General features: G+C 45.7%; 1 protein-coding gene across 1 annotated transcript in view; it reads right to left on the bottom strand.

Annotated features, from left to right (window-relative positions):
• Window positions 1–3,666: 3,666 nt before the first annotated feature.
• The window catches only part of PALMD (palmdelphin), a 66,497-nt gene continuing 58,191 nt past the window's right edge, over window positions 3,667–11,972 (bottom strand). The window contains exons 9-10 of the mRNA XM_068169194.1: window positions 9,895–10,998; window positions 3,667–5,274 (exon numbers count right to left, since the gene is read on the bottom strand). Coding sequence (XP_068025295.1) covers window positions 5,231–5,274; window positions 9,895–10,998 — 1,148 coding nt within the window. The 3' untranslated portion in view covers window positions 3,667–5,230. The remainder of the gene's footprint in view (window positions 5,275–9,894; window positions 10,999–11,972) is intronic.

Raw genomic sequence — 11,972 nt, 5'->3', positions numbered from 1 at the left:
GTCTCACCACCCTCTTGGAGAAGAACTTCTTTCTAACATCCAATCTGAATCTCCCCATTTCTAGTTTTGCTCCATTCCCCCCAGTCCTATCACTACCTGACACCCAAAGAAGTCCCTCCCCAGCTTTCATGTAGCCCCATTCAGATACTAGGAGGCTGCAATAAGGTCTCCTCAGAGCCTTCTCTTCTCTAGACTGAACAACCCTAACTCATGATAGCAGCTGTAGTTTCTTAAATCATAAAATGCTTTCCTTTGTAAAGGAACCCCCCAGAGGTTAAGAAATCTTCACATGAGGAGTTCAAGAAGCATTCTCAGATTAAATTTGTGATGATAAGTCAATAGTAGCATATGTCTCTCTTGACAGGCACTCTCAATCAAGTAGGAACTTGTGAGCAGTTTCACAATTATTATTCACTGACTGAGCTCTTAGGTGCAGCCTTCAAACAGTGGTCATCTACTCAACTTGCCTGGAATACAAGTCCTGTCTATGCTCTGGACGAGAACTAGCTGATGCTTTGCTTCAGTTTAAAGAAGGGGTTGGTTTGTTTTTCTTCTTTTTGCTAGCTGATGTGCAGGCTGCAGAATGAATTAAGGTGTGCTCTGTTTCTCTTCCTTACACTGAACGCTCTACAGTTTTCTTCACAGTTGCTCTAATAATGCCTCTCAGTTTTCTTTAGCCACATTTGATGAGGCTGGAAAGGTTGTTGCCTGCCTTTTTGTTCTCTGTCCTAGTTTGTAACACAGTGTGGCGCTCGTGTTCAAATAACAGCGTTTTAGAATCAGAGTTGTCAGTGCCGGAAGGGACCTCAAGGATCATCCAGTTCCAACCCCCCTGCCGTGGGCAGGGACACCTCACCCTATATCAGGTTGCTCAGAGGCCCATCCAGCCTGGCCTGAAAAACCTCCAGGGATGAGGCTTCTACCACCTCCCTGGGCAACCTGTTCCAGTGTCTCACCACCCTCATGGGGAAGAATTTCTTCCTAATGTCTAATTTAAATCTCCCCACCGCCAGCTTGGATCCATTCCCCCCAGTCTTGTCACTACCTAACACCCTAAAAAGTCCCTCCCCAGTTTACTTGTAGGCCCCCTTCAGATACTGGAAGGCCACAAGAAGGTCTCCTCAGAGCCTTCTCTTCTCCAGACTGAACAGTCCCAACTCCCTCAGTCTCCCTCCATAGCAGAGGAGCTCCAGCCCTCTGATCATCCTCGTGGCTCTTCTCTGGACACCTTGCAGCACCTCCAGATCCTTCTTGCAATAGAGGCTCTAGAACTGGATGCAGTACTCCAGGTGGGGTCTCACCAAAGTGGAGTAGAGGGGGAGAATCACATCCCTCAACCAGCTGGCTATGCTTCTCTTGATGCAGCCCAGGCTCTGGTTGGCTCTCTGGGCTGTGAGTGCACACTGCTGGCTCATGTTGAACTTCTCATCCACCTGCTTTCATCTGTCAGTGGGAGACTGAGCTGCATCATGGATGTGCAAGACAGGAAGTGTTCCTAGATGAAGCAATCAAAAAAACCCCAAAAACCAAACCCCAACTTTCAAGCTTTATAAGTAATTGGATCTTTAATGTAAAGCCAGTTTGCACAGGCAGACGTGAAATGAGTGATTACTTCTCTTTGTGCTCAGGCTTTTATCTGAAGAGTCACCACCTGTTTTCCTCCTTCTGTGTAAATTGGGCTGGTGCTGCGTGGCTTACCAAACAACTCGAGGTGAATGGCAGTCCTTGAGAAAAGCTGCAGTCTTCTGCATTTCACTGTCATTTGAGACCTTTAGTGAAGGCTGAAGTGAAGGCTTCAAGTGAACAGAAAGTTGGTTAAGACAGATGATCTGTTATTAATTCTGAGACTGTCTTTGCTTACATCAATCTGACCCCAGCTTCTCTAAGGGGGGAGTATGCATGAAAGGGAAGCTGTTGCACTCAGTTACCTGAGGGAATGGCACAGAAGTGCTCCAGAGGACACACACATTTTGATTGGGATTAAATGAAGGAGGTGGGAATTAATAAAAAATAATAGTTATCTTTATTTTCCCAAAAACCCCACCCCAAAAATGATGTGCAACCTAGTTACATTTCATTTACAGGTTCTATGCAGTGGCAGATTCTACCAGGATGCTTATGGGCAACTTCAGTACAATTGGGACTGTTCTGAGCTGGGTTCTTTGTGCCCAGGATATATTGGCACTGGACACGTTGTCTAGGGAAATCTTAAATAGGGTGACCAGACAGCTGCCTGGGATTTCATTTTGGATCAGTTTTGGCGCTCATTTTGGACTCGCTCTGCCCTTGCTGTGGATTCATGGCGAAATTGGAGAGATCAGCTCTGGTGAGACCCCACCTGGAGTACTGCCTCCAGTTCTGGAGCCCCTACTACAAGAGGGATATGGACGTGCTGGAACGTGTCCAGAGAAGGGCCATGAGGATGAGCAGAGGGCTGGAGCTCCTTTCCTATGAGGAGAGACTGAAAGAGTTGGGGCTGTTCAGTCTGGAGAAGAGAAGGCTCCGAGATGACCTTCTTGTGGCCTTCCAGTATCTGAAGAGGGCCTACAAGGCTGGGGAAGGACTTCTCAGGATCTCAGGTAGTGATAGGACTAGGGGGAATGGAATGAAGCTGGAGGTGGGGAGATTGAGGCTGAAGGTGAGGAGGAAGTTCTTCACCATGAGAGTGGTAAAGCCCTGGAATGGGTTGTCCAGGGAGGTGGTCAAGGCCCCGTCCCTGGAAGTGTTTAAGACCAGGCTGGATGAGGCTCTGGGCAGCCTGATGTAGTGTGGGGTGTCCCTGCCCATGGCAGGGGGGTTGGAACTAGATGATCCTTGTGGTCCCTTCCAACCCTGACTGATTCTATGGCTCTCCCCAGACCTGCCTGCCCTGGGGTCCTGCTCCCTGCTCACTGTTGGAGCAACCCTGCCTGCCATAGAGCTGCAGCTGTTGGCTGGCACAGGCTGGCAGTGCAGCTGCTCTTGCACTGCTCAGACAGTGCTGCCACAGGAGTTCTGCCTTGTGGGAGCTGTGTCTAAGGACACTTCGATTCTGGCAGGTCCCTTTCCCTTTGGATTTCTGCCAATGTGTGGGTATAATCCAATCCACATATTGGATTATAAACCTGCAGTGCTGGAGCCTGCCACCGGAGAGACGTAGGGACCGTCTCCAAATTCCTGCTCTGTCCCTGTGAGTGAAATCCTACTCAGTGGCTTTCCCTCAGGTCCTGGCTTGCCTCCATTTTATAAGTGGGGTGAAACTATTCTGTGACTCAGCCTTTTCCATTTTCTGAATTCTCTATATTGTACTGAAGTTGTCTATAAGCATCCTGGTAGAATTTGCCACCGAATGGAGCCTGTAAATAAAATCTAACTGGTTTGTACATCATTTTGGGGTGGTTTTTTTTCTGGGAAAATAAAGATAACTATATTTTTATAATTTCTGCCTCTTCAGTTTAATCCCAGTCAACACAGCAGGGGATGAGTCTCGTAGCCGTCTGCCACGGTGACTACTTCATACCACTCTTCTGCTCTCTCACTTGTTGGGGTGTCCTGTTAAGAGCCTTTGGGATGATGTAAAAGAAAAAAAAGAATTGAGGGTAACTGCTGCTCTTAGGATCCTCACCCCCACCCAATAAAAAAAACCCCAAAGGGTAGCAACAACAAACTCAGGATAGACACAGAAAGTGTAATACAGTCAGATTTTATTTGTCCTTATCTACTATTCCACTCTCTAGGTAACCATCTCTGACAAAGTCCTAAAACATGAGATTATTACCCACTTCAGACTGGCAGCCCCCAACTGTTTAGAGGCTACAAGTCAGCTGATGACTACCATCGTGCCTCAGTATGAGGTAGTAGCTTCACTTTCCTGCTTTGAAACCAGGAAGACCAGCAAAAAATTATGGTCAGCTATATTAGAATGACACAACCTGAGCTTTATCTGTTCAGTGATGCAAACCAGGCTAAGACCTAGCAAAATAAAGCTATCATACTGATTTGGATGTAAGGATTTAGTGCTGCTGAAGAATCTGACTTGCATGTGAGTTTTCCAGGTATATTTGTACCTTGTAGAAGCTTGTTGGTTGGGTGGTGTTGGATGATAGGTTGGACATGATGACCTTGAAGGTCTCTTCCAACCTGGTTTATTCTAAAGAGACCCTTAGCTCCTTCCTCGTGTGGAAAGAATGAGTCTGTTCTTTGGTGGGAGCCTTGGGCCTTGCTGGAGAGCTGGGCCCAGCAGTGGTAACACTTAAAACAGACCTTCTAATGTAGCTGCGGGGCAAGCCATCTGCAACCAAGTATTTCTGATGGGTGGCTTGCACTAATTTTAACTCCCTGGCCAAGTGAAACCTATTTACTTAGGCAGCAGAGGGAGCTGGTGGGGTTGGTTTGTTTTTTTGGTGGGTTGGCTTTTCCCTGATGGACAGACACTGCCTATCTGATAAGCAGTTTCCTGGAAAAGCAGAGCTTGCTGAGCAAGCCTGGAAGTGGAACCGTGCTTGGGAGGTCAGGCTGTTGATAGTGTTATGGATAGCACTGCTCTGTGAGGATGCTGGTGGGCAGTGTGTATGTGCCACGGGGAAAGGAGCAGGCTCTGAGGATGCCTTTCCTGTCAGATGTAAAATAGGAGGCTGGGTGGACTGTGGAGCTCTAGAGGTGGTTAAATGTTTAGATGCTGAGTTTGCTTTTGTTTTGTTTGTTTGTTTGGCTTGTTTTGCTGTCACTGAAAAAGGAATGGTTTAAATTTTGGCCAAGTTGGTATGCTTGGAAACTAGCTTTTATATTTATGTTTGTTTCTGCTCCTGTTTGTCATGCTTTAGTTTCTATTAACCAGAGAAATTCTGGGCTGGTATTTTCAGTTAGTGTCAGGTAGTTTGGCACACTTTGAAGCGAAAGGATGTCCTGTGAAGTTCCAGGGACATGTGTGTTTCTATAGCATAGCAACAAGGTATTTCTGGCTATGGGGACCAGGTACGCCCATGTCTTCCTGCTTATGTCCTTAGGGAACTTTCCACTAAGTTTAGCAAAGTCCAGAGTGCGATTTGTGTGTCTGTGGCAGTTGGTCAAACCTAAAAGTCTGCTGAAGTCCATGGGCCTATGCAGAGGGTGAAATAACCCAGGTGCATAAAAAGGGGAGCAAAGCATACATCATGATCTGACAAAAAAAAAAAAAGAGGTGTGTTGAAGAACTCTTCTTAGCTTTATTCTGCTTTGAGCAGTAAATGTTACTTCCATGTCATTACAGCTGTTAAATGACCTTTTTTCCCAGCTTTGCCATCCTCATCCGCAGAGCTGCAAAAAGAAAACAAAGCAGGGCGTTGCGTTTTCAGACTGCCCAGTTCTGATGCAAAAACCTCCATCTTTAGAGAAATGAGAGAGGGACATACCTCCAGGGGTTAATCCAGCAGAATAAGCATTTGCTTAGTTGTTAGAGAGAGCAATCAGTAGAAGGTATTAGTTGTGTGATTGTGCAGTAAGTAAGTACCTGAAGAAATGACTTCGTGCGTCAGGGTTTGAACATCAGCACAGCTCCGTTCCAAGGGTTTGGTTTTCATTACCTGCACTAAGGTCCTGCAGACAGATGGTATTGTCCTCGACTAGATACTGACAGGTTAAAAGGATGCATGAATAGCTAAACAAACTCTTTGTTTCTACCCCGTGGTGGGAGCTGTGGCTGTTTGGAAGCCTGGTTCTTTTGTGTTAATGTTGACAGAAAACTTTTCCTCTCTTCCTGGTGAGTCAGAGTCATGTTCCTGATTTAAGTCTGACAGTGACTTGGTATCTGTATAAACATCAGCAGGGCTATTGTCTGTAACTCAGTACAATGTGGGTAAGCTTGAAAGTGACAGTACAGGGCAGATGAAGAAATGTTAAGGCTATTTTTAGAATGGAATATAATGCTGCTGTTTGATATGTAAGAGCTTCCCACTACCATGTAGTTGATCTGAGAATGCAGTGGGAATAATCTCCAGCCCTCTGACCTGGTAGTTTGAAGAGCCACCCAAAATAGCATGTCCCATTCCTTCGTCCTGCATGTGTCCCTGTACTGAGACAGGGGTCAAAGCAGCTGTTTGCTTGATTTATGCTTGATGTCAGCAAGATGTCTGACCTGAGTTATGTTTTGAATGCTGTAGTTCTTGCAAATGGCAGAAACATGTGAGTGTGCCTTTGTGTTAGAGAGCTTAGCTCTTGCAAAGATCCTAGCTACTGTTTGCAGATCAAGGAATTCTGAAGGGTTCAAGTCCTGGTTGTGGTCGGAGAGAACAATCATTCTGAAGCTTTGCTTACAGGCAGTAGTCTGATTTTTGGCTTGCTCTGTGTGGTACAGAAACAGCTGGCAGGTATAAATCCATCTCTGTTAAAAAGGATTTCTTCAGTACAGGCTGAGCTAAGTCTCCATTGTGGTTGCACAGCTTCCAATAGTAAGGAAAAAATCAGCTCATCTAGACTAGCTACTTGTCAAATGACTTACACCTTCCTGTCCCATGAGAGCCTGTACCACACTGTCTCTAGATTTTGCTGCCTATTCAGCTTCAGTTCTTCCTTTCCTTGCTCATCCCACTGTCTGGCCTTTCTTCCCCTCCAGAGCTTTTAGTTGCCCTGTTGAGCACTGAATCCTCAAAACATTTGCACACTGATTCCCTTGGCTAAGATTTACAGGAGAAAATGAGCTCCAATAATGCAACCCCCTTGTGTCCCAATGATAGCACTGTGATCCTTCTCCCTGGATGGTTTTTTTTCAGCTCACATACTTTGAGATATTGGTCCCCCACCAAGCTCATGGGGAAAGGAAAATTGTGTCTGTGTGGGGAAAAGAGTTATGTCTTACATTTCTATCTGTTCAGGGGCATGCTGAAAGCTCCTAGTTTAATCTGATATTTCTCTATATAGATTGGCAGATAGAACAATTCCTCTCTCTGCCTTCTAGCTGTCCTTTGCAATCACTAATTAGTACTTTTTTTGGTGTATTTTTTGCTCTGAAGGTTCAGTTCTTTCCCAAAACAAGACTGTTACGTAAGGTACTGTCCCCAGTGGTCTGTCTTGTGCTTCCTTGCTTTCCATTCTCTTTGAAAGAGTCCTCACTGCCTGTTTGAGAGGCATTTGCAGCATTTAAACATTAAACATTTAATTTCAGGGAAGATTTCCCACCTCCCCACCCCATTGTACTGTTTGTTTAGTAATGAGTGATGAGATACCAAAAAATAGTCCCTTCTTTCTCTGGTGGTGTTTAGGGTGAACCTGGTAGGCCTGCTAGGTCATCAGTGCCTGCTTTGGAAACAATTTTTTTCCCTAAGAAAGAGCTCCATATAATACATTGTTCTAGATTGAAGAGGCTTTCCTGGTTTTGTTTGCCTTTCAGAAGTCACAGCAGGATTACAGGTCTGCTAGGGGAAAAACTGAGTCACTTCCTGGCTTTTTCTGCTGGGAGTGGCAATGAATAGGTGGAGAGGCAAAGGAAAATGTGACTTAGCTCCAAATTTTGCTGGGCCCTTAAGACATTTGGAGGCAGTGCTGACTGTTGGGCTGTGGTTTTTGAGGCTGTTGCCAATCTGCCTTTAATTTAATTGGTAGCATTTTTTTCCCCCCTAATTATTTACTCCTTGGTAGAATACTTTTAAGTAAATGGGTAAGACCAAATACAGATTAGCAGTCAGTGATTGCTTGCCACTAACCTTGTAAGAGGAGAACCCAGATGGTTTGGAGAATGTCTATGAGTGGCAGGGAGGAAATGGAGACATTTCAGATGCTTCTTTCAGCAGACAAAAGTAAGCAAAAATTGTTACAGATCCCTAGCTCGCATCCCCTGGCCTGTGTATGAGCCACCTGAATGGTACTGCTAGCTCATAGTTCCTTCTTGGAAACCTCTTCCCAGGATCTGTTCAGTGGCACCCATGTGGTAGGTTGTAGGAGGAGTTACAGACTTCTATAGCAAGCAGCTGGTGGTTAGGTGAGTGAGTGTTGCTCTTCCATTATATACTTAGACACGTGTGATGGGAGAATGAAGGGACTAGCCCCATAATGTAATGGGCTGGAGCAGCTTGCTCAGGTGGTTTACCTTGCCTCTACCAGCCATGTCTGCTTTCAGCTTCTGGCATGAGAGTTGCTGGCAGGAACCTTTGGGCCTGGAGGACACAAGGAAGTGTGCATGTGGCAGGATTGGTGCATGAGAGAAAAAAAGGTCCTCTCCAGTGACAGAAAAGTGCAGTGATTTCATTAGTCAGAAAGGCTGGGTAGCACTGCTGGAATACTGCAGGCTGCTGTGTGCATGACTGCATGAGATATGCTCTTAGTCTATAGGAGAGTATTACTGAGAACTCTTCCCACTCAGTACATGTGGATGCAAAATTAGAATCATACAATTATTAGGGTGGGAAGGACCTTAAGGATCATCTAGTTCTAGCCCTCATACCATGGGCAGGGACACCTCACAATAGATCAGGTTTCTCACAGCCACATCCAGCCTGGCCTTCAAAACCTCCAGGGATGAGGCTTCCACCACCTCCCTGGGCAACCTGTGCCAGTGTCTCATCACCCTCACGGAGAAGAACTTCTTCCTAACATCCAGTCTGAATCTACCCATTCCTAGTTTTGCTCCATTCCCCTCAGTCCTATCACTCTCTGACACCCTAAAAAGTCCCTCCCCAGCTTTCTTGTAGCCCCCTTCAGATACTGGAAGGCCACAAGAAGGTCTCCTCAGAGCCTTCTCTTCTTCAGACTGAACAACCCCAACTCCCTCAGTCTGTTCTCATAGAAGAGGAGCTCCAGCCCTCTGATCATTCTCGTGGCCCTTCTCTGGACATGTCCCAGCACCTCCAGATCCCTCTTGTAATAGGGGCTCCAGAACTGGACACAGTGCTCCAGGTGGGGTCTCACCAGAGCAGAGTAGAGGGAGCTGCTTACAGCATCTGGTGACCAACCCCTCCCCTGGCTTTACCAGTATTGCAGAGAAGAGCTGGGCTGCCAAAGCAGCTTTAAACAGGGCCCAAATTGCAAAGTGTTAGTCTGGAAGAGGAGCAAAGAGAGAATGTGGGATTGGGATCCCAGTCTTTCTGTAATTCAAGCACAGTGTTCTTTCCTTGAAGTGGAATGTGGCTGCTGCCTGCAATCTGCTGCCCTGCAAATGAACTTTAATGCATACAGTTAAATCTAAGTGCAACATTATCACAAAGGAGCAGCTCTCTCTGTTTCTGCTATTGTTCTTTCAAACTTTTTACTATGAAATTTGAAGAAACAGACACCTTGAGTGTTACTAGAATATAAAAAACCAACCTGTTGAAAATAACAGTGGTCTGTCTGGAATGACCACATGTAGTGGTGAAAACTCTTTCAAAGGCTTTCAAGGGCTTTAAAAACGCCTAACTCAGGTAAATAAGAAAGTGTTGAAACTTGCATAAACATTGTCAAGGCAAGACTGGCAATGCTGATCCCAGGAAACTGCCCAGTAATTCTGGATGTTAAAAAGTCTCTCTGATTTTAAGGACCAACTTGGATTATCTAGGAAGTAGTTAAAATGTAGTCAGGCACAAAAACCTTCCAGCAAGGAGACAGTGTTAAGCAGCAATGCTTTTAGTTACCTTCTAGACCTAAAGCCCAATTCTGCTAACTGAGGTAGCACTAACAAACTTGAAAGGGAACTGCATTTAGTCTCTGAGGGTTACAGAAATGGCTTTTCTGAGGTTTGTTTATTTTCCAGATTTTGCTGTGCATTGGCAGAGATGAAATAATCCAACGGGACCAAAATGTAGGCTGGCATTTGGTAACGAAGGAGAGAGCAAGGAAGTGATTAGTAATTGCATATTAGTCCATCAAACAGTCTGAACAGTGTAAAGTGAAGCAGCTGCTAGCGGATAAGAGTAGTAGCAGTTTGCTACATGAGCAAGCAGCAGTGGCAGGATTTTCCCTTTGTGTTACCTGTTAGCGAGGGATCTTCAGTACCGTCTCCAGACAGCTGTTGGTGGAGCTGAGCAGGGGGTGTGGGCGAGCTCAAGCGCTCCTCTTGTTCTCGCAGAGAGATGGAGTTTTTGTGGGGTATTTTGTTCAGGCTTGTGTCCAGACTGCTCACAAGGTTTGTCTGTGGGACTTCTGTGTTTCTCCTGCTTGGTGGCTGATAAACCTGACTGTAGTGGCCTATGGGGTGATATGCTGGCTTCTCAGATTTGCTGTCGTCTTCATCGTCGTCATCAATGATAACTAATTCTGCGCGGATAACCCCATCGTAGCGTGACAGTTTTTGGTCTCCTTCTGGGTCATCATCATCATCATCAATGCGTTGATAACCCATGAAAATCATTGTCACTGGTTCAGAGTCATCCACATAGCATGGTACAGCTTGGACAACGCTGTACTGAGCATCTTCCTTATCCTGAGGTGCAGGGGATGTTTCGTTCACATGGGATGGACTGAAGACCCTTGTCTCGTTATGTCTTTCCCTTGTGTTCTGGTAAGGTTTTACTTCCTCAAGTGCAACTTTTCTTTCTTCCTTAGGGATCATCCTGTTTTCAGGATTAGTGTGCACATGGTTCTCTGAATGTGGAAGGACTGGAGAGGGAGATTTTGGCTGTATTACCTTGGGAAGCTCAAGCCCATTCTCCTTCTGTTGCTGCAGAAAGGGCTCTGTTTTGGAAGAAAATTCTGTCTCATGATTGCTAAATCCATTGAGCTCTCTTCTGTGAGCATCTTCCAGTTTTGGTCCAGGGACTAACTTGTCTTTGTGAGGAGTAAGTGGTCTGCAGAATTTGTTTGAAAAGACAGGCTCATGGTACTCGGTGGGAGACTGGGAGTTTTTCTCTGTGGCCTGCCGCAGCAGGTCTTCCACCTCAACAGGAGCGAGCTCATCCATCTCGTTTCGTGTTGTGCTGCCGTTTGAGGACACTGCGTACACTGACTTCCTGCCATCGTCATACACTTTGACTCCTGTCTCTTTAAACTCCTTTGAGGGAAGAGGTATTGTTGATAGCACTGTGTTTTCTCCTGTCTTCATGTCTTTTTCGACCTTAATTTCCATGGCAAACAATGCTGTTAAAAGAAATGAGTGCTTAAAGTGGTGAAGCAGCAGTAGGGAGAAATACAGAAGAGTTCTGACATTGCTCTGAGCATTGGAGAATTACTACCAGAAGAAATTATCAATTACATGAAATGATCACATGAATAACCAACATATTGGATTCTAGTTGGATTGGATTCTAGCTACCTTCCATCCTGTCAACTCAAAGTGGTGGTGAGGGGAAGTTTTCATTTGTGACTAATTCGATGGAGAAAAACAAGCTGTCAAGGAGCCATTTTTCATTATGTGGTTGAGAGCCAGATTTAACCTTGGCCTCTGGTGTGCTGGGCAGTAGAAGCTGAAAGAAATGTTACGTGTTATGAGACTAAAGAGTCTTGAGTGCTCAGAGGTGTTAGGAGGCTTTGTTGTAGGTGGGAAATAACTAGGCTACAGCTGGCTAGCCAGTAGGTGTGCAGATAGAAGACATGAAATTTATGGTATGAAGGGAGGAACTACTTCAAGTTATGCCAGGTGGAGGAATGAAGTGCTGGGAAGAAGGGCCAATGTTGAAAACACTGCATCCTTCACCTCAGTGGTACACACCTTACACCAGTGTCCCACTGCTCGGTTTTGACTACTTCACTGATGACACAACTTCAATAAAACCAGCATTGTCCTATATCTGCAATGTCTATCATTCTCTTTAAAGTGTATTAAATTCAGTTTATAGGTTGCCTAGGGAGGTGGTTGAGGCCCCATCCCTGGAGATACTCAAAGTGAGGCTTGACAGGGCTCTGGGCAAGCTGATCTCGTTGAGGACATCCCTGCTGACTGCAGAGGGGGTCCAGACTGGATGGCCTTTGGAGGTCCCTTCAAACCCAGCCCATTCTGTGATTCTATGAAGCCTTTGTGCAGATTGGCATAGAATCAGTCAGGGTTGGAAGGGACCACAAGGATCATCTAGTTCCAACCCCCTGCCATGGGCAGGGACACCTCACACTAGATC

The sequence above is a fragment of the Melanerpes formicivorus genome, unplaced genomic scaffold (assembly GCF_026170545.1).
Source record: "Melanerpes formicivorus ecotype bairdi unplaced genomic scaffold, bMelFor1.0.p_v2 SCAF_169, whole genome shotgun sequence".
Lineage (NCBI taxonomy): Eukaryota > Metazoa > Chordata > Aves > Piciformes > Picidae > Melanerpes > Melanerpes formicivorus.
Note: the sequence above shows the minus strand (reverse complement) of the source record. Positions and strands in the feature narration are given on the sequence as shown.